The sequence below is a fragment of the Meles meles genome, chromosome 6 (genome assembly GCF_922984935.1).
Source record: "Meles meles chromosome 6, mMelMel3.1 paternal haplotype, whole genome shotgun sequence".
NCBI classification, from domain to species: domain Eukaryota; kingdom Metazoa; phylum Chordata; class Mammalia; order Carnivora; family Mustelidae; genus Meles; species Meles meles.
Window position 1 is genome coordinate 87,435,611 of NC_060071.1, and position 23,512 is coordinate 87,459,122.

Consider the following 23,512-nt stretch of genomic DNA (forward strand, 5'->3'; position numbering starts at 1 on the left):
TTCTTCATCTCGATATTTATGATTGGTTGCTGTCCTATAAAATAATAACCTCTGAGTCCTTGAAATTAAACCCTCTCTGATTTTCTTTGTTGCAATAAGTCCTTGGCACTTGGTGGAACAGTGTGAATCACCTTTATTGTTCTGATTACTAATCAAGCGGTTTTTCTTCTTTCAATCTTTTTAATCATTATTAATCCAGTGAGGATTGGGGCTGGAAGTCAGGAAATGGGCTTTGCTCCCAACTCTGTTCCTGGACAATGGGGCAAACCTGGGCAAATCACCTACCTTCCTCTCTTCTTCTTGCTACACATGAGGAGATTGTTCTAGATCATCTAGTTCTTTAAATCTGTGCCGGAATGGGTTTAGAGTGCCAGGCCCAATGTGTTATTTTACTCGGACTACAATCCCAGCCTCCATCCCAAGGCTGCATTGGAGCAGGGCTGGATCTCATTAAATACACTAACTTATTTACGAAATGAAGTTAGATAAGGCCAGACCATGAATCCCTTGAGGGCAAGACAATGTCGCATTGACTTTTGTAACCTATTACTAGACAGACACTCCTTAAAAATGAAGACAGTAGCTATTATAATTCATTTTTGTATCCCCAGTGTTCCCCAATATGTAAGTGCCTCATACGTGGTTGCTGATGAACAGATAACTGAAATGTGGTACTCTAGCTACCCTTTCCTCTTAGCCTTGATGGAAGCCATAGTTTTCCACTCCTTCCATTCTTTTTCCATTCTTCCCTATCATGTTTTTCTTTTTTTCCTTCCATACTCTTCTACTTTTGCATTTTTTCCCTTTATCTTCCTTTTTTCTGGCTCATTGGTATCATGTCATTTTTCATTAATAAAAGTCCTAGTCTCTTTCTTGTGCTAAAATATGCATGATCTAAAAGTTACAATTTTGACCATTTTTAAGGGTACAGTTCTGTAGCTTTAAATACATTCACATGGTGCAACCAACACCACTATCCATCTCGGGAACTTTTTCATCACTGGTGAAACTGAACATCTGTACCCACTGAACAATAGCCCCCCAATTTGCCCCTCTCCTGAGCCTCTGATAACCATGACTGCACTTTCTGTCTCTAAAAACTGGCCTATTCTAGGTACCTCATATAAGTGAAATTCTCTTTTATTTCGGAGTTTTCCCCTTGCTCCTTCTGACGCTTCTTTCCCTCTACTTCTCCTTTTCCTTTTCTCGCCCCTTGTAGCTGCCCTCTCCCTGCATGGCCTCATTTTCTCGATCCTTCTGTGCTTCCTCAGTTGCGATCCACCGCAAGGCCCTTCCTTCACATTTTCTTATGACTTATATCCACACGTAATTTTTATATCTTAGTGCATTTATAAAGTTGTGGTATTATATTTAAACATGTTACACAACATCTGTACAAAAGATACTAAAATACGACTCTTTAAAATTTTGAAGGCAGGCTTTGGAAGGGGCTAGCTCATAAAACCACCTCACTAGAAGGCACAGAACAGAGAGCAGAGGGGAGCCAGTGTCATTAGGAGGGGTTTGCCAGGGAAACCATTGTTTCTGTTTGAAAACTGCCACAGGATTTATATAAACTTAGAGACCAAGCAGCTAGGTAGAGACATACACAGGTCTAGATATGTATATCACAAAGACAGAAAAGCCAATTCCTTCAGAGCCAGATAGAGAAGAGTCCTAGGGTTCCATTGCAAAGGCACACTGACTCCTTGTCTCTCCTCAAGTGCAAGTTAGGCACTCGGTTACTGATGTTCCATACCAGCTTTTCCCTGAAGTCCCAACTATTCACGGCAAGCTGAAACAGAGTATTTCCGGAAAGTTGTAAACAGGACAAGCACCAACCCTTTCAACATACAGGCATAAGTACACAGAGAGAGAGGTTATTGTAGAACAGATAAACATTTCATAGAGTCTGGAAAATAAAGTAAAAATGACAATCACTCCAATTTTCTTACTCTCCTTTCCCCCAGACTGCTTGGGTTTTTCTTTCCATGTACCAGGAGTCTTTGAAATCTATTGCAGCAGAGATGAAAGAAGTTAAATGGATTTTTCTAAATAAATTACACTGAATAAATCTAGACTTAGTTCAAGCCATGATGTAGAAGCGATAGAGGCTGTTTTAGAGTCCTCGGTCAGAGACAATGGATCCTCCTTAAAATAGGGAAAATAAAAGGGCTGATCTGGAAGACTGTTGTGACAACTAAATTAAATGTGCATGTAAATCATCTGGCAGTAATCCTAATCCCTGGTACCTCAAAGCTGGTATGCACAAAAGAAAATGGCTCATAAGGAAATCTAGCCTATCACCCCAGACATGGATTTGAAATCCGAACGTTGCAAATTTGAGAATACCTGCTTCGGCAATAGTTCGATTTCTTAAAAATGAATATCCAAATAGGTGCCAAGTCTTGCTTTTGCCCCTTTTTAGGACCAAGGAAAGCATAGGTCTTTGGGGCATGTAAACCCAGACTCAGCAGCTAGTTTGCAAACTCTACCCCATGATGTGGTCGTAAGAACAGCATTCCTGGTCCTTCCATTCCTCTTTTCTCCCCCTTATTTTCTCAATGTTCTTAGGTTCCCGTTTTGCACATTTTATTATTGTTTCATCTGTATAGTTTTTGTTTTACTTACCTTCTCAGTACTTCGTACGTATCTTTTCAATCTCCTCTCTCTAGTTTCTTTCTTGCTACGCACCCTTCTTCTTCCTCAGTTTTATTCCCTGCTTAATCCTCTCCTCTCCTTTTTTGCATTTGAATTTTCTCAGGTTCTCGTGTAGTCTGCAGCACTTTCTAGTAAAACCAGTGACTGTAAAATTTTCTTACCATCTTGTAATCAGGTTCATGATACCCATCCATTTCTGAAATTTATCAGCCTAATAATCTTTCACCCAAAGTGAGGTTGATGATGGTAACACAACCAGGAGTGCTAGTGAATCTATGGATTTGGGGGAACGAAATAGCAACCTGTCTCCAGGTTGTTTGTGGGTTTTCCCAGGATTAATCACGTTCACGTTGGACGTGGTATTTCAGCACCAGGAACTTCAGAAGTGCTCAACACAGGTTTGCTGCTTACATTTAACTTACATTAATCAGACCTTTCCCTCATATGGATTTATTTGATTTCCCCAACAACCTCCTGACATTAGGTAAGATGCGTAATATTGCGTGCTTCCAAGGGCTAAGGAAATCGATGGTGGAGACATCCATGATTGCCTTAAGACTGGAGAGCTGTCTGGTTGCTAAGCTAAACCTAGAACTCAAGCTTCCTAATTCCAAGGCATACGTCAGACCCCCACACCCCTCTGTGGCAAAAAGCTACCACAAGACAGTTTTCTGGGTTTTTAGCCATCATCCTGCCCAGCGGTACCACTGTTGTTATTCCGTGTTAGGACCTTCCACTCCGGAACCCAGGGGACTACTGGGTATTTCCATCCCTTACTGCTCCTCCATCCACCTAATATCTGCAAAAGTATTACGAGCACTGAACAGTCATAACATCTAGCATTCACTGAGGGTTCGTCAGGTACAATCCCATTTGGTTTGCATGGATTCATTTGTGTATTCCACTGCACATGACATCTTAAAGCAAATACAACGGGGTTCTCAAAATGCTCTGTGTATATTACTCTACGTCTTACCAAACATCACCAGAGCTGATTTGCGGAGAAAATCTATCTATCCCTATGAAAAGAAAAAGAAGCAAAGGCTTTAGAAGATTAAAATAAAACCCAAGTGGAGCGCACAGATCCAGTCTCTAAGTCCGCTCCTTCTCTGCAATGAGTAACAGTCTATCCCATTCACCTTGCTGATGGGCTAGTTCCAAACCAGCACCGAGATTCTGGCATGATGGAAGTCCATCTTTATATCTAAGATTGCCTCACTGTTTGTCCTTCTTTTCACAGAGGTACTGTTTCTCCTCAAGGTTATCTATAAATTCTCCCTGTAAGACCCTCCTCTTTGTCTGTGTTAATTGTTGGGGCATTATGAGACAATTGTAGCAGAACCAAGGATAGTTATAATGAGAGGAAAATAAAGAAATCCCCTGTCTAGGAAGATGAAATACTAGTACAGACATCGTATCAATTTAGGGGGAGAAAAAAATCTCATTGGCAAACATAAATCGCAAAGAAAAGAAGACAGTCATTACAATAATAATAATTACTATTATTACTAATATGAAAAGAGAAAAGCTTGGTTCCAAGTTCACTGAAAAGTTTCCCTTCAGTCTTGAGTGATTCTTCTCTAGAGCCTCCCAGGATCGCAAGCCTATAATTTTAATTATACCTTGGCATTCTCATAAAGCAAACAGCCTGCTCAGGTAGTGTTTATTACCTGTTAGGAAGAATACTTATGAATATGCTTCGCAGATTCCAACTGCCGTGATCTGCAACAGGCCTTCTCAAGGACAGAAGGGGTGAGTTGGAATACACGTAGGAGAAAAGTTGCTCATTAAGGGAAGGTTTGTTATCCAGCAACGTATAATTAAGGTGACGGTCCCAGCTTCTGTGACAGCCAACACTCGGGTAGTTGTTTGATTGCTGCGTGGGTCAGAGATCAGCTCCTGCTACAAGATGTAGCCACATTAGTGTGTTAGTGAACAGGTTAGAAAGTAAATTACAGCTGCCTTTCTCAAGCACATTACTGTTGGTCTTCATTGTTTTGTTTTTACTGTACATCAGCAGGACTGTGGCTTCTGAAGACTTTGTGTGACAGGTTAGGCATTTTATCCTTTGAGTAAACAGTAATCATGGTGCGAAGAAAGTGGGGCATTGGAGAATTTTTCCTATTCTTTGAGAATTCCACTCTTCCTTTTTAGTTTGCTCCAAGGGCTCATTGGGGATACATATATTAAGCCCTTTAAATAGTTCATAATAAATCTTTGTCTCAGGCTGATTCTGACAGTTTTTTAAAGAGTCTTTTAAGAGAGAATCCTCAATCATTTGTTAATCCATGGGGTGATCTTCAGACTTCAGGAAAAAAATAACAGCTAGGGCTCTTGGGTAGTGAAAATACAATGTAGGAAAAAATATATAAATATGGAAAATCCCAAGAATATCACCTTACTGAGATTACTTACATGTTCTGCATGTATCTGAATGCTTTCTTTCTTCCCCAACAAGCCAAAAGGAGAAAGGAAAATAATTGTCAAACTAGCAAGAATTTGTATTGATAATTTTATGTTTTTGGACTTACATGCATCTACTAAAATGTTAGACTTCAAATTGTAGAAGAAGGACTATTCTTTTTAAAGTAAACTAATTCTCTTAGTAAAAAGATAATTTCTCCTTTGCCCTTGTTTCCCCTTTAAGACTACTTCTGTCTTCCCCCCAAATTACTTACATACACACTGCTATTTTACCTGGCTGGAGAGAACCATTCTACTCTTAGAGAAATGATTGTAGATAGTGGTTGTTAGCATCAACAAAAAAACTCTGAAGGGCAAGACATGGCTCTCTGAATGAAAGGCCTTTCTAGGTTGACCTGAGATTTTTTTTTAGTTTCCCCTTTGGATATAAGCTAATTTTGTCCAGTATGTTAGAGGCTCACAATTTAAAGAATATAACACGGTTTGCACACCAAAAATATAATACATGAAACTGATCAGAAGAAAGTGAAAGCCGTACTGTCTACCATGTAGGCAATTAATGTTAGTAATCATTACAATACCTGTGCATTATTTGTGTCACGCGTGGAAAGTACTCTAACGTCTCTCTGAAGAGGAAAAGAGTGCTCCATTTCAAGTGTCATATGTATAAATCATTTCTGTCTCAGGGGAACTCGTTTTGATGTATTTGGTTTTGCTTGTAACTGAAGTGATTAAGGAGGAAAACGGAAAGACGCAGGTCATAACGTTGAGCATAACTTTTGAGGATAAGCGTCACAACGGGGGCATTCTCCCCATGGAATGGACCCGCACCTGTATGTCATTTCTAAACTGCAGCTTTCTCAAGCTCTTGAAAAATCCTAAGAACTAAGAACTTTACTAATGACATGCAAATGGAGTTTGTTGGGAAAAAATGCAATAATAGAGTGGAGCAATGGGCAAAGGACAGCCTACTGTTCTAGATGGATTCATTCTCAGGGAAGGTCAAATAATGGAAGACCCAGATCAAGGGCAACCTCAAATACCTGGACCCCTGCAGTTGAGAGGATTAACTGCAAAACCGTGATGACAAATGCAGTGGGAGCATTCAGCTAGCAGGCAACAAGCCATAGGTGGTACCAGTTCTTAAAATAATTATTTGGCACTGGAGAATATACAATTTAGACCCAGAAGCCATCTGATAGAATGCTGAAGTGTCGACGTTAAAAAATATCAAGTACATCATTACAGAGTTAGATGTGAAGCAGAGAAAGGGGCAGTAATGCAGTCATTAATCAAATTTGCTTTGCACCCAGTTTGAGAAAAGGATGTGTCTACCCCATTTGCACCATCACCATTAGCCATAGCCTTTATCTTTTGAAATTGAAGAAAAGAGGGTAATTCTACAGCAAGGCTAATTGCAAACTATGTAAATGGAGTCATTAAAAAATGTCTGCTTTTTTATCCCCACCACTTGGGAAGATTTATGCATAGCCTTGAAGAAAATATACAAATGACCTAACATCGAGTTCAGATATGGAAATGATGCCGGCACATATATTATGATGCCTACAGACCTATTAACTGACCAAAATTATAATGATGAAGCCCTGTCTTCCTCGCAGGAAAGCAGGGATACTTCTGCCAAAGGATTAGAAGACTTTGGTTAGGTGCTAAGATGGAGCAGTAGTCACTGAAACTTACTGGGATCGTAAGTAAAAGGAAAATTTGCTTAATTATAAGATGTCAAGATAGATATTCATTAGAAAAGTAAGTTATAGATAATTACTGGGCTATCTCCCACTTCTGGCTCCCCTAAATTACTACAACTATAAATAATGTTACTAGAATATTCTCCAATAAGCTTCAATCCTTTCTTGATGATGGATTTGATATCGTATTTCTAACTGAAAACATTTTGAAAAATAACCACTTCAAGACATGCTGGACTAAAGCCATTATGAAAGCAACAAATTCTAGCAGTTCATATTTCTCCCCTATGATAATAAATAAATGAGCAGAAGACACTGACTCAGGAGACATTTATGGAGACCTGCCAACCCAGACTCTCCTCTATCCCCAGAACACATACACACACACAAATGAAAATAAAAACTGGCTACTTCCAATAAGGGGTTAATATCCAAAATATATAAAGAACTCACGCAACTTATTATAAAAATAAATGACCCAGTTAAAAAACAGATAGAGCTCTTGGATAGATGTTTTTTCCAGAGAAGACATACAGATGGCCAATGGGCACATGAGAAGCTGTTCAACATCAGTCATCATCAGGGAAATGCAAATCAAAACCACATGAAATATCACCCTGCTTCTGTCAGATTGGTGAAAATCAAAAAGACAAAAAATAACAAGCGTTGGTGAAGATGTGAAGAAAAGGGAACCCTTGGAACTATTGATAGGAATGTAAGTTGGTAAAGCAACTCCAGAAAACAGTATGGAAGTTCCTCAAAAAATTAAAAAGAGAACCACCATACAGTCCAGCAATTCTACAGCTGGGTATTTCTCTAAAGAAAATGAAAATACCAATTTGAAGAGAGATAAGCACCCAGATGTTCACTACAGCATTATTTATGTTAGCCAAGATACAGAAGCAACCTAAGTGTCCACCGACACATGAATGAATAAAGATGGAATAAAGACAGGACTATTACTCAGCCATAAAAAAAAAAGAATTGAATCTCACCATTTGGAACAGCATGGATAGATCTAGAGGGTGTTTTACTGAACAAGAAAAGTCAGAGAAGGACAACTACCATATGATTTGGCTTATATCTAAAATCTAAAAAAATAATAATCAAAACAGAAACAGACTCCTAGGCACAGGAAACCAACTATTGGTTACCAGAGCAAGAAGAGTTGGAGGGAAGGCACAACCAGTGAAGGGGGTTAACAGGTACAGTCTTCCCAAAGTCATGAGGATGAAAATATAGCATAGGGAATATAGATGATAATACTGTAATGACTTTGTACGGGGACAGTTGGTAACTAGACTTTCACTGGAGATCATTTCATAATGTACACAAACATTGAATCACTATGATGTACACCTGAAACTAATGGGATATTGTATTGTATGTCAGTTACACTTTAATTTTTTTTAAAGATTTTATTGATTTATTTGACAGAGAGAGATCACAAGTAGGCAGAGAGGCAAGCGGCGGGGGGGGAAGCAGGCTCCCCGCTGAGCAGAGAGCCCAACGCAGGGCTCGATCCCAGGACCCTGGGATTATGACCGGAGCCGAAGGCAGAGGCTTTAACCCACTGAGCCACCCAGGCGCCCCTACACTTTAATTTTTAAAAATGGTGATTGTGCTAGACCCCATCTCTGAGAAGGCAAATTTCAAAAAAGCCACATATTTATACCAGCATTCCCTTGAATTTTCAATCATTGCTTAGTTCTCTAACATTCTCCAGGGGAAACTTTCAAGCATTCAGAACGTTTTCTCTGTCAAACAAATGTATCTCAGGTCAAACTCCTGCAGTCTTCATTCCTGTTAATAACATGACAGCTCTCATGCAAAACCCTTCCTCATTCTTCTAGGGAAAGAGTGGCCAGATTTCCCTGATAAAAATATAGGACTCTCAGTTAAATATGAAATGTATATGCAGTATTTGGGTGATTCTGAAAACAGAAGTCATTGTTTATTTGAAATTCAAATTTAGTAAGGTTTCCTGTATTTTACTCGGGAACCCTAATGAGAGCTAAACTGCGCTGGAGCCATCACCTTTTCCACAAGGCCCACTTCTGCCTCTTCACACTTATGCAAATCATTCTCTCTTGGAGGCCACCACCCTTGAAACGCTCTCTTAAAGACGCCATGATTCCTATGCTTCTGACTCTCCGGTGCAAAAGAGAAGTGGCCATCATGCTTCGTTTCCACCGCCACTTCTGGACCATTTCCCCCAATATCATCACTTCAAAATTTCCTCTTATAAATTTTTTAAAAAAGGACCTTCGCTACCTGTCCTCAGTGCCATCAGCTGTCAACAGCCACATCACTTACCTACTATTCTCAATGGCGTCCACTCGTGCTCTGCAGTCTTCCTGTGCGGCAGTCTCTCCAAGAAGGCAACAGGTGCCTGAATGACAGTTTCCAGGATGACTATCTATTCTACACACACTTCCTTGATGGCCACAGCTTGAAAAGCTCATTCTTTGACTTGCCTTCAGCCACCCATTGGCGTAACCATCCCTTGACCTTTAACCATGCTTCATTTTTAACATGCCAAACATCTGTATAAAAAAAAAAAGATAAAAATTTTCTAAGATATAAGTGCAACAAAAAGAAGTCACAAAGGGAAAAACATAGAATTCTCAATATAAAATTTAAAAACATGTATCAGTGAACATTACAAACAGGAAATGCAAATATATGGGAAAATATTTACAAGAAGTATGTCAAAAATAATATCCATGGGGCACCTGGCTGGCACAGTTGGTTAAGCATCTGACTCTTGGTTTTGGCTCAAGTCATGATCTCAGGGTCATGAGCCCCGCATTGGGCTCTGTGCTCAGCATGGAGTCTGCTTAAGACTTCTCTCTCCCTCTGTCCTTCCCCCCTCTCTAAATAAATAAGGCATTCAAAAATATAATATCCTTAGTAAAGGAAACTCTCTCATTCAAATTGATAAGAAAGATACTAAAAACCCAAGTGGAAAACAGAGAACATAAATGCAGGATTCATTGAAAAAGATTCACATGGCCAGTAAGTATGGATTAAAACATCTTTCAACTTTATTAGAAATAGAAATGCATATTAAACATGTGAGGTGTTTTTGCACCCTTTTCAGGAAGACCCCAGTAAAGTATCTTCTCTCACTCTTCTGCTAATTTAATATTTTTTTATCAAATGAGAAAAAATATTTTAAGATGGCAATCAATATGAACACTATCAAACACTGTTGATTATATGTAAATAAAGCATAACTTTTCTGCAAAGTTGTATGCAAAATCAACTTGTACACATTAGTTTTTTTTTAGAAAGAAAGAAAAGAGAAGAAAGGAAGGGAGGCACGGAGGGAGAGAGAGAGAGAAAGAGAGAAGTGAGAAAGAAAAAAAGCAAGCAAGCTAGCTCATGTTTTTAAACCTAGTAATACCACTTCTAGAAATCCACCCTAAGAAATTATAAGAAAGTTGAAGGAAGATTCATTTCAAAAAAATTCATCACCAAGCTATGGAACATTACATAGCCAGTAAAAATAGCATGTTTGAAGTGATGATAATAATATGGGCAAATGCAGATACTCTCATTTCTGTTTTTTTTTTTTTTAAAGCAGGTTTGCAACCAAGAGCTCCAATATCATTTTATTCCCCCCAAACAGTGTCTAATAAAAGTATTGCTATTATCACACAGTGAGCCATGACTGACATTTAAAAATGGTCCCAATTTTGAAATCAGTATGTAAATAAATCGTAAATAAGACTTCAGCAAAACATCACTTTTAATAGTGACTATAAATGTGTGACCAGGTTGTAGAGATTTTTTTTTTTTAATTATCTGGTTTACTCTTTCATATTTTCCAACTTTCCTGTGAGAATAGAGAGCGATATAAGCTTATTTAAAAGCCATAAACAGCATCCTCACAAATCCCTTCTGAACAAACCTCCCCCTTCCTGACTGCCTCCCCCAGGTCACCACCCCATCACCCCTTTCTCTGCCCAGCCCATCACTCTGTTGCTTTCACTTGCTTGCTTTTAACCCTTGGCAATCCCTCACTCTAGGGACTTTCTTTCCTTCCCATCAAGCCAGCTCCCATCCCTGGGAAAAGTTCCGATCCTGAGCACTGCCTGGAAATACCACAAAGCCACTGTTATTAGGGTAACTTAGAAAATTCGTGCTCTTAAAATGAAGCAATTTCCAGCCACTGTCAAGTCTTTCTACTTATTTTCTATCAGTCCAATTGCTTTGCCCGCATGGGCTGCTAGGTATCTCCTTTCACTTTCAAAATCCTCTCCTCTCCCATGTCCTGTATTGAAATTAAGTTGTTCAAGACCATTACCATTCCCATCACACTCCTCTCTCACCCCCTCCCCCTCTCTTTTTTCTCTCACATCCTCCTTTTTTTTCTTCCCCCTCATTTCAGAGGTTCACTTGCCTTTCTCAGTCACTGATTAAATATCCTTTAGGATTTAAATTCTTCAAAGAGGATTTCCAGTGTATACACCTTTAAGTTCAGTCTTCTTGATCAGTACCATGCTCAGGACCTTTATTTTCATTACCAAAACTCACCAAAGAGAAGAAAGTCATTTATTTATTCAGTCTTCCTCCCCTTTTTGTCCTGAAGCTGCTCCCTCTGGGGTTGTCTGAAGAATGAACAATGCCAGTGGGTACATCCGGGGGCATCAAACACTCCGGACAATTGTATCCACTAATTCCTCCACCGGTTTCCTCCATGTTAAATTCTTTGTCTTTTGCACAGCACTTGTTTTAATTTTGGACCAGAAAAAAACACAAAAGATAACATGTCTAGAATTGGTCACTAGTACACATCTATCCAAATAATGATTTTCTATAAAGCCTTTTACCAACCTGATGTTCTGAAGTTATAGGGTGAGGTGTGTGTGGCATCTTCACTCAGTTATCCACGTGACTTTCTGTCTTCTCCAAAGCACTCCCATCAGTGAGCCCCCTGTGTCCACCCAACCCACCCTCACCCCCCCTCGCTCTCCAGCCCCTTATTCCTCATTTCTCTTCTTTATAGGGTTCATCATTACCAGAAGTTTCTACCTATTTCCCCTTCTCCAGGATGTAAGCACTTACATTTACAAATAACTCTAGCTCATTGTAGATACTCAGTATTTAAATAACTGAACAAGGACTAAGTGAGTGATAATAAAATATCTGACAGGTGCTTACATGGTCTACTTTAAATCCTCATCCTGTCTTTTAGGGTCATGTGCTGAGTAATAGCAAAAAGTTCTAGGGACAGGCCAAAGAACCACCTTTAAATCCTTAAAAGGAGGTGATGCAATGTCTACAATAGCCAAACTATGGAAAGAACCTAGATGTCCATCAACAGATGAATGGATAAAGAAGATGTGGTATATATACACAATGGAATACTATGCAGCCATCAAAAGAAATGAAATCTTGCCATTTGTGATGACGTGGATGGAACTAGAGGGTATTATGCTGAGCCAAATAAGTCAATCAGAGAAAGACAACTGTCATATGATCTCACTGATATGAGGAATTTGAGAGGCGGGGGGGGGGGGTTTCAGGAATAGGGAAGGAAAAAATGAAACAAGATGGGATTGGGAGGGAGACAAACCATAACAGACTCTTAATCTCAGGAAAAAAAACTGAGGGTTGCTGGGGATGGCGGGGAGAGTTAAGGTAGCTAGGTTATGGACATTGGGGAGGGTATGTGCTATGGTGAGTGTTGTGAGTTGTTTGAGACTGATGATTCACAGACCTGTACCCCTGGGGCAAATAATACATTATATGTTAATAAATAAATAAATAAGATGCTCAGAAGCAAGGGTCGTTTCAGGTTTTGTGGGGCTTGAAGCCCATAATATTTAATTCTTTAACAATAAAATTGCTAATATAAAATTTGAAAAAAAGAAAAAAAGAACCTCAAAAGGTGTGCTCCCAGTTGAGAGGCCTGCAGTTGACGTCTGTGTATCAATGGCTCGAATCACCGCCCAATTCGGCAGTCGGGTTCCATAACTGCTTCTCATCCCACGGCCCTGCTATCGTCAGTCACAGAGCTTTAAAGGCAGAATGCATATGCGTGTGTTTGCAAGTGCCTTTGCCACCTGACTCCCGTCTATACCCCCATTTTACAATATAGTGTGTCGCCCACATTTGCTCCTGAAACAGAGATCTGGCCAGAATGCTCAGAAAATAACCATGGCTGTTCCACCCGGTCCTGGCAACCGGTGCCCGCCCCATGGATGGGCTGCATGGGAGACTCATGTATATAAAATAGTATATTAAAGTAAACTTACAAAAGCAAAGAGCAATCATTGCAACCATAATTTTTTTCTTCCTCTTTGGGATTCTAATTTTAAAAGCATTAAAGGAGACAGCTGCTCATGCTGTGATATGCGCTAAACAGCCTGAAGGATGGAAAAAAATATATTTGTAGCTCATAATAACTATTGACCTTTCTGATATACAATGTTCTCTGTGTTAGCTATTCGGTTCTATCAACAGTGAAGATTGAACATGACTTTTTAATAGAAAACATGGGGTTTTGAGCTGCCTTCACAAAGGTGTTTACGTATTGTTATTTTGTTTTGTACTACAAAAGACCAAGTCCTGATGCCCTTTGTCTGACATCATGTTTGTTGTTTAAAAATTAAAAAAAAAAAAAAAGGAAAGGAAAAGAGAGAAAAAAGAAAGGAAGGAAATAAAAGAAGGAAACAGAAAAGGGGGGAGGGGGAGCCTCAATGTTATTGAGTATGTTTTATATGAGGAATTGGCTCGTAACCACTTTATAGTCGTGATAAAAGCATTGCCACACTCGATCCCATACGCAATATTGGTAATGGAATCCAACAGCATCCCGGGAGGACGCGCCATATTTCTCTCCCAGAATAGATCCCTCAAGTGGCCACATTTATAGGGCGTCTCTGGTAAGATTTAAAACACTTGCTGGCAGCATTCGTACAGCCTGTTCCTGGGAGTGCAGAGCCTACTGCAGAGCAGGCCACATTGGATGCCCTGTACTCTCAAAGGCCATCTTTACACTGCCCGGGTTTTCCCCTTGAACTTTCCTGGGGCTTTCGTAGTCATGTACAGAAACACCCACTGGTAGCAGCTTGACCCTGACACTGAGTCTATTTCCCCAGAGCGGTATCATCCACACACCAAGTATAGAACAGCAGGCGGCAGCCGAACACGCTCCTCTCCCTGGGGGGACAGCCTCACCGAGTAGCAACCCCTGCCAGGCGCAGGAAACCTGAAAGGCAACCTTATGTGTCGTGGTTCTCATCCCAGACAGGCAGATACTGCCAACGAGTGTGTGCTGACAGGTGGCAAGGGTTGGCAGATTATTATTTTTTCTTTTTTTTTTTTTTGGCGGATTATCCTTAACGTGACTTTGAAAAAACTTTATTACATCATTATTGAACCACAATTATTTTCACAGCTATGCTCTAGAGTTTCAGTTAATGATTCACAAGTTTCTAAGCAAGGCTGAAGACTCACGACTGAGTGGGAGCAGAAATCGGCTCTAATGAGACTTAAATAAATTCAGGGTTTTTTTTTTTTTGCTTTTTGGTGGGTTTTTTTGTTTTGTTTTGTTTTGTTTTTTGTTTTGTTTTGGGGGGTTGGTTTTTTGGTGGTGGTGGTGGGTTTTTGGGTTTTGTTTTTTTTTTTTTTTTTGGTCATACTCCAGAACAAGAACCGAAGCTGCTAGAGGCTGATTGCTGAGCCAGAGCTCACGGGCTGGAACTGCATTTGCATGGCACCCACAGGGTGATGCAATGCGTGTTCACGGAAAATGGTGGGCACTGCCTTGCCTTCATGGCCAAGGATCTCGGTCTAGTCTGCTGAAGCCTGTTCTCCCCTTCCAAGTTGCCTGGCACGTGGTAGAGGACAGACCAGTGGGATGAAGGCCAACTCTCAAAAACAAACAAACAAACAAACAAAAAAAACAACAAAGTATTTTCTAATTCTGGGGGAAATCGGGCCCATCCTTTTTCAACTACTAAACCACATGGCTCAAAATATTTTGCAGAACATGCTGCCTTGGAGATGAATCCAAGGAGAGGCATAGGACTCCCTCTCCTCAAAAACAAATAAACAACAACAACAACAAAACACCAAGTCTTGGGCCAAGGTGTTCCATGAGCATGGCATGGCAGGGGGAAAAGGAATAGTAATTCTTAAAAGAAAGCATCTATTTATTCTGCATGCACACGGAGTGACTACTTATGTGAAACACTATGCTGGGCACTTGCGGGTCCCGGGTGGGGGGCAAAGGGAGGTGGGTAAGGGAGGCGGGAGGAGAGCAGGGAATAGGTACCACATAATAGACAAGCAAGACATCAGGTCTGCCTTTCAAGATCTCCCAATCTGGTAGATGGCACTGTTGATAGCATCTTTTTGTAAATCGCACATTTAAAAAAACCAATTGAGCATTTACCTTTGAAAACACCAACTCTGCTTAGAAAAATCAGCATCACAGGTAGAGTTTCTTGCATATGTGAATTCGCCACGTACAGGCACAGTAGGCAATGCATTCCTTCTCACTATTACAGGAGTTTTACCCATGTTGTTGTCACATGCCAAAATAAGACCATGACTTTTCCAGAAAGAGGATCGATGTGGATGTTATATTAATCATCTATCATTGCATAACAAATCACCCCAAATATTTTGCTTAAAGCTATTTCACATATTTTCTACAGGTCAGGAATCCAGTAACAGTTAATCTGAGTAGTTCTAGCTCAGGATCTTCCCTGAGGTTACAATGAAAATATCAGTCAGAATGTAGTCATCCGAAGACTTGACTGGGGAAGGAGGGCCCATTTCTAAGCTCACTCATGTGACTGTGACTCACTAGGAAGCCTCCATTCCTTGCAACACTGGCCTCTCCACCAGGTTGCCCAAGTGTCCTCACAATATCACAGATGGCTTCCATCAGAGTGAATGGCCCAGGAGAGAGCCAAAAAGAACCCATTCTTCCTGTTGTGACTGAGTCATATTCCACCAATTCCACCATTTGCTATTTATTAGAAGTAGGTATCAAGTCTAGCCCACATTTCCTTTTGGAAGGAGGAATACTGAATGATTTAGGGTGTTTTTAAATGACCACACTTGTCATCTTGGATAAACATAAAATCTGCTGGGATACTATCTGTGAAACAAGATTTATTTACCACAGTTGTCTTACTGTTGGGAAACTAGGTTGGGAAGATCTTCTTACATGAAAGTCAATATTTAATGAATAGTAGCTCCTGAATATATTAGACATAGGTAAATACATATATGTACATAAGTATACATATATGTATACTTTTTAACTCTGGGAACAAGGAACCATAGTAGGTGGTAAAGGGGATGCAAATTAGACCTGTGTCAGTCTTTTTGCCCTGGAATGCCTAGCATAAGACATAAAATGAAGATTTAAATAAATAACTCTAAGAGCAGTATTTGGCAACATCACGACCTTTGGAGTCAGACAAAAATATATGTCATGTCTGTGTGCTCTTCCACTGACTATCTGGAAGACTTGGACAACAACATTTTTACCTAATAAAGATCTAATATTTGTATCCAGTCAGTATGGGCAAAGTTATACGGCAGTAAAAAATGATTCCAAAATTGTAACAAAAATTTGTTTCTGTGAGGGTCCGCTGTGGGTTCTGTCCCATGCTATCTTCTTTCCAAGGCCCAGGCTGATAGGGCAGGCGCCAGCTGAAATGTTGACAGTTGGCAGAAGGAAAGAGAAAAGACCTCTTTCTCCGAAGAGACTATCTCCGAAGAGACTGGCTCTTTTCAAAGATCCCACTAGAAGCGACACATGACTTTGGCTCACATTTCCTTGACCTGAGAAAGCCATATGACTATAGATAACTTCCAAGGGGCTGAGGAAGAGCAGGAAAACTTTTGTAAGAAAAGAAACAACTTGCCACATGCTTGACACCTACTCATTCTAAAGTCCTAAAATACACCAGTATCTAACAAAGCTAACAGAATACGACGTTGAAACAATTTGGCTTCACGGGGTAATAGCAAAATGAACCAATGTCTCTTCCCTTGTAAAAGCCATTATGGTTATTTGCACTTTGATTTGTCATGTATGCACAGAACCTCTGAAAAAGGAGAGATTCATTTAGGCAATGAAATAGGAAAAGAATGTATTTAACTACATGTGTTAGCAGCATAGCCCGATACACCTCTCTTTCAAAAGGAAAAATACTTCTTTCGTTCGTAACTGAGGAGCAGCCAAGTTTTCTCACAACTTAATTTTTCTTGTTCTTCCCTCCTACAATCAGGATTTGGTGGCAGTTGGAAGGTTCTGACATGGGGTTGCACTGAAAACATTTATAGTGTGTGAAAAAGAAAGCTCCTCTTTATGCTGGGGCCCCATCTATTTGCAGAGACCCCGGAAAAAATCCTGGAAGTGTTCAGGCAGACCTGGCCCTAGGATTAGCCAGTAGAACTAGATGGTTCCCAGCTACCTCCTCCTCGTCCTCGAGCTTCCCTCTCACCTCCTGCCCCTACATACTAATAAGGAAGCAGCAAGTACAGCTCTAGTCAGGGATTCATAAACAAATGTGAAATAACGCAGATATGATTTCACATTATGGTGGCATTTGCCAACATAAAAATTATTACAACTTTGCTATAAATTGTTCTGTAAATTTTACAAAATATGCAAAAACTGACATTTCAAGAGCTGAGATAACTTAGATTTATTAAAAAGTTGAGGCCCTTGAGATTCAGCAAAAGAGAGTCTATTTCTTTATCTTGTGTTGAGCTGTGCGGGTCTTGTTTCTGTTTTGTTTTCCAGCTCCTTGTTCATAATGCATGGGTCAAAACTGGCCCTATTTGGGCTTTGACCACTTAATCCAGTTTCAACCATAAATTTCTCCTCTGTCTCCGGCAGTGGACGGAGCTTCTCTGAATCCCAAATTTCTTATCAGAGCACACAGCAATCATGGCCTGCCTCAAAAAAGCTGACAGGAAAACATCTGATCTCTAGAAAGCACTCTAAAATTCTTCTTTGGCATAGATGGCCCCTCCGTCTCTATAGGGCACAGTCTTAAGGACCCCTCTCCTGCCACCCTGTCCTCTTCACACACCCCCATACACACACATACATATATGCACACATGTGTACACACACACATTCTCTATTCAATGCCACAGGCACGTTGCACATCACCAAGGCTACGCTCTCTCCTGACAGAACCCTCATCAGAATCTTGCTTCTCACCTGAGACACTCAGATAGCTTCTCTTGGAAAGCTACCACTGTTGCCTGTCACCTGTGGCTAACACATCTCTCACAAGAGAGCCGCCATTGTCGGAGCTGGGATAACCAGCGTGTTATTTGCTAGCCCTTGAAGGAAGCATGGCCAAGGCCAGCATGTGCTGTGAACGAGTTTGTTACGTGTCCCTTTGAGAGGGACGGCATGGCATGTTACTCCTGCCCCACCCTCAGAACTAGAAAGTCACATGGAATGAAAAGGAAAATCTTTATCAGAAATCCATCTCTTTTCTAAGTTGCCCCCTCGCTTTCTCCCCAACTCCCCATTCCCCCATGGTGGGAAATAAAGCTCAAAGACCAGTTTAGATCTTAAATCTCAGCTTCAATGGAGCAAAACCTGACCTTAGCATTCCTCTCACACCAGTGGTCCTGGGTTTAATTACTGCCACCCCTGTATGTTTAGGCAATTACCATTGTAACACAAGGCGGGAGGGGGAGGGGGGTGAGCAGGGCCTCAGTCAGCCCAGGACATCGTGTTCAGCCCCCACAGCTCATACAAAGCTTGTCACCCAGCAGGAAGCAGCCATGCCCACGAAGTATTGTACTCCGCAATTCTCTGTCCTGGAAACAATAGTTTCTAATGATGCCTGAATTCTTCACTCTTCTGGAATGAGGCGGCTCCTTTCTCCTGGGGTCACAGTACCCCAGGACCCTGGCCCTAAAATACATCTCACTTCTGCGGGAAGTTTCATTTTTCCTCAGCTATTGCAAACACGATCCTGCTGAACAGAGCTGAATTTTTAAGGCCGAGTTTGTGGTGTGGATTCTGATGGCTTCCCGTTAGTTCAAGTCTCTGAGGACCAGTGCCAATAAATGTGAAAGGGACAACAGTAGATTGGCATACTTTTCCATTTCCACCAGGATGAGAAACTGCTATAAATGAAGTCTAACCTTAAATGTATAATCTGTCCTTGGGAAGGGGAGGAAAAAAAAAAAAAGGATATAGCGTCTTCAAGCTCTCGGCATCCCTTACGAGAAAAAATTGGTTCTAAGGGTCTCTGATCTTGTGTTTTAGTAAAATAGAACTGCACGGCTGACTGACAGTTCTGATCTAAAGCATTTACGTTTAAGTTTTGATCTCTCTGCTTTTGATTAAAACTAATGAGCTCATTTAATTCAAAATGGGAATCTCTGATAAGAGAAATAAGGTTGATGTGATTGGATTAGAGGGGCAAATTAAACTCTTAGAGCAGAAGTTTGTGCTTATATAGTGTATTAAAAAGCTGTTGGCGTATTATGGCGTGTTAGATGATGAGAAAAATTTCATAGTAATTCATATTTAATCAGAAGAAATGAAAGTACTAAATATAACATAGCTCTGCTTTTCCCTCGAGTGATAAAAAGCTGTACATTTAAAATGACATCAGATCCATGCTCTCTAAAACAAAAAAAAAAAAAGAAAGAAAGAAAGAAAGAAAAGAAAATCTTAAGAGAGACACATAAGAAAGGGACACTTGTCAGAGGCTCCCTCACCCCAGAACAGAAGTGCCACAAACATAGGAAAATACAGTCCTGTTTGGACAGGAATGCTACAAGAAAAGCCACAGACCACAAACAGTAAGGTTTCTGTATTATAGGAGCTCCTATTCTCTCTTCTGAGTATTAAGTTTCATGTAAAAAATGGGTATTTCTTTCCCTTAGAAATAGATGGAATATGTTTCTTGAAGTTCAAAAGCTTGTTTTTCCTCTTTTTCTTTGTGTTTTAATAACTATTTTCATACATGTTTAATTCTTACAAGCCCCTTTGTGACCGCTATTTCTTTACTCCCACCCCTGAGAAAACTCGCGTTGGGCTTCTCAAAACAAATCTTGTTTGTTGTTGGATTTTTTTATTTTATTTTTAGACTCAGAAAAATACTTTAAATTTTAAAGTACTAGTTTAGAAGAGTGAAATTAGACAGTAGCGATTAGGCTTAAAAGTACCAACATTAATTTCTTTGCAGGAAATCACTTAAATGGATAAAAAATCCCTCAGAAGGCGGATCTATGTGGCCTTCTGGCTTGTTTGCAGAAAGATATTTTTACATTAACAAGACTGAAAACTAACCTTTTAAGTTTCAGAAGTAAAAAAGCGTTCCGCTTAGTCTACAAGTGTATGAAGCGAAAGAGTAACTGTCTCGCTTAAGAGAGGAGATGATTATTTGTCAATATCCTTTTCCAATGGGGGTGGAAGGCAAGCGGTCATTAGAGACAGCAGTGGACGATACTGTTGTGGTTTTTATTCCTTTCTGTCTATACACTCTATTCTCAGCCCTCTGTCATGAGTCAGTTGAGAAGACGTAATGCTTTCTCATTCCCCACAACAAAGGAGACCAGCTCAGGAGGGCAAGGACCCCGGCCAGGATGAACTGCCCAGTGGGCAAATGTTACAAGAAGGGATTTGCAGGGAGAACAAAGAGCCAGAGATCCGTACTCCCCATCAGCAGCCTGCCTGCCTCAGTGTTGGTTGATTCCGTAAATCGATGGTGTCCTCCTTTCTCCCGACTACTCCATCCCTGTGCACCTGGCAAGCCTTGAGGGGTGGCTGCTATTACTTACTTACTTACTTAAGACCCTACTTGGGGAGCTGCTGGAAGTTAAAAGGCCTCTCCTGCTAGAAACTGGAATGGAGTTACTTTGGATTCATTAATTTTTCTTTTTTATTTTCTTCAAAGTAAACATTTTCTAAATGAGGTAAATTGATTACTACGCTCTTAGCACCCATCAGTCATTTATTTTTAGTGAACTCAAGGATTGCACCTGAGCAGTAGCTGTGAGGGGCTGTGTAGACATCTAAATCATGTGTGTATATATTTTTGTATTCTTCAGTGGAGTCAACCAGCCCCAGTCTGCTAACCACTGACAACACCCTTGAACGTTCCTTTTTCATCCGAATGAAATCTACTCTGACCAAACGCGGCGTGCACATCAAATCATCAGGATATAAGGTAAGCTGGGCTCTGGGAAGGGACATACTCCTGTCTCAAGTTAATTCTAGGTCATTTGCATCGAATTTCCCGGCTGCTTTGGGTCCATATAATTAATGTCTATGACCTTGAGCAGCCCATCGGGTTCTCAGTTATTTTCCTGTCTCAAGGTAGGGGCTTCATGACTCCTCTCATTCTCACTTCAGACTTTGCTGAGGCACGAAATCCCTCCAAAGAGTGCCTTTTCTTAAAATACTTGTTAATAATGCGCCAAGGTCTTCAGCATTTGCTAGAAATTCCCTTTGATGGGGAAGGTGAACCAAATTCACACCAGTCCTTAAGACGAGTGTTCTAGAATGGCTACTTTTAAGAATTCCACTTCTCCCTTCAAATCCCCCCTTTCTCTGTAGAGGAAGACAGTCCGTTTTCCTAACCTTTTGGCCATCAAGACTCACACACATAAATAAGAAAATCAGGTTAGGCATCAGGAATCTTAGTTGAAATTACAATTATTGCACATTCAATCATACCTTAGCATCCACGGAATACTCAGCATACAGAGCACATGTTCCCACAACAGCAAAGACCACGTCTGGAGCCATAATCTACATTATTATCATTTTTAAGGGTAAGGATACAAAAGCCTTCTAATCTTGGGAAATTCCACCATTTCAGTTACTATAGCAACATAAATTAAGACCTATGAAATTTATGAAATGCCTTGGGCAACCTGAGTCTTATCAATTTTACAACACACTAACCAGTCCCTCAAACAATATTTACTGTATGCGGGAGGGCATGCAGCAGCCGAATGTATGAGAGATGTGGCCGGCATGACCTTTTCCAGTTTGGGAGTTGAGAGCATCTGATAGCTCATTTCTTCAGGATTACCGTAGCATTGTCAGGGATGGTTAAGAGTCATTATCTTTGGGCTTAAAAACCGTATATAAGTCATCAGAAACCAGCGACCGCCTATAAGTCAGAGTTGGGTACTTTCTTTGATGTGAATTCTTCAGTGAGAAAAAGGAAGGAGGTAGGGAAGCAGGCCCTTTTGTGAACGACCTTTCGCTGAGCTGTCCTACCATCTGAAGGGCAAGCATGGAGCATCCTTAACCTTTAACAGGGTTCGAAGCAAAGGAGAGGCACCGGGCAGCTCTGCCTGTCGGGGCTTTACCCTACAGAGGCCCATTACAAAGGGAGATGGTGGAGGAAAAAAAACTCCGACTCTATCCTTAGGACTATTTTGATTTTTCCTGCCTTACTGAACCCAAGACATTTATGAGTCACGACATGTGTAGCATGAGCAAGTTTGGAATTCTGGAAGCAAGCTGTAGGTAGAGTGGTTCATGTCACTGTAACGGCAGCAAGATTCAGTCTTTGCATTCCTGTCTCTAGAAGTCAGACGGCTTCCTTTCACCTGTGTTCTGTCAGTGTTCGTGCATCACTTGCAATGGTTTTTGCTGGTTTGTAGGAGGTGTGTCCCTGGAAAGAAGGGTGGGAAAGGTGAGGTATAGTTTGACAAAGCAATATTTAGGGTACTTCGGTCTCATTAGATAATTTAATTTTTGAACAATAAAAAATTATTGCTTTCACTTGACTAACGTGAGATCATAAGGTCCTGCACAATTTTGAATCTACAAGAAAAGTGGGCTGTCCAAGCAGAAAAATAGTTCGTATTTCAGTCTAGGCAAGAGAACCTACAGCTCGCGTTCTCTCTGTGTTGCCATTCGGTCAGCTCAGGACAGCTGTTTTTGCTGCCTGGCCTGAAACTGGACAAGCTCACTTCTTAAATACTCGTAGATTGATTATTCATTCAATGAATGTCTCTTGAATTCCTACCCTGGAGCCTGTTCTAGATCCTGTAACCCGGCATTAAACAATAAAAAATCCCTGCTTTTGTGGTACTTAGATTCTAACAGTGGGCTAGAATCAATAACAATAAATAAAAAGGTGGTTTTAGATGACGATGATGTTCAAAACTACAAGGACTACCACAGCAGACATATTACAATACGTGGGACATGGTGTGACATGCATGTGTGAGCCCTCACAGCAGTCCCAGAAGAAAAAAATGTTCATTGTTTCTACTTTACAGGTAAAGAAACTAAGGCTAGGGGTTAATTAGCTTACCCAACGTCACACATTGAAGGGATTTGAACTCTGGGAGGCTGGCTCCACATCCCATGCACTGAACCACTAAGCTACCCTGTTATGCTGAGAGTAAAGCAAGGTCACACATGGGTGGCTGGTGGGGGCCACCTTAGACAGAGTCACAGAAGGTCTCCCTGTGGAGGTGATATGTCACCTGTGAGTAGTAAATGAGAACAGACCATGATGGAAATGTGGAAGAACAGTGTTTGGGGCACCTTGGTGTCTCAGTCATTGAGCATCTGCCTTTGGCTCAGGTCATGATCCCAGGATTTTGGGATCAAGCCCCACGTTGGGCTGCCTGCTCAGCGGGAAGCCTGCTTCTCCCCTCCCACATCCCTTGCTTGTGTTCCCTCTCTTGTTGTGTCTCTGTCAAACAATAAAATCTAAGAAAGAAAGAAA

General features: G+C 40.7%; 1 protein-coding gene across 1 annotated transcript in view; it reads left to right on the plus strand.

The window, feature by feature from the left end:
• Positions 1-23,512, plus strand: part of NPAS3 (neuronal PAS domain protein 3) — an 863,147-nt gene that overhangs the window by 776,230 nt on the left and 63,405 nt on the right. Inside the window, 1 exon segment of the mRNA XM_046007000.1 lies at positions 20,865-20,983. Within this exon segment, the coding sequence (XP_045862956.1) occupies positions 20,865-20,983 (119 nt within the window).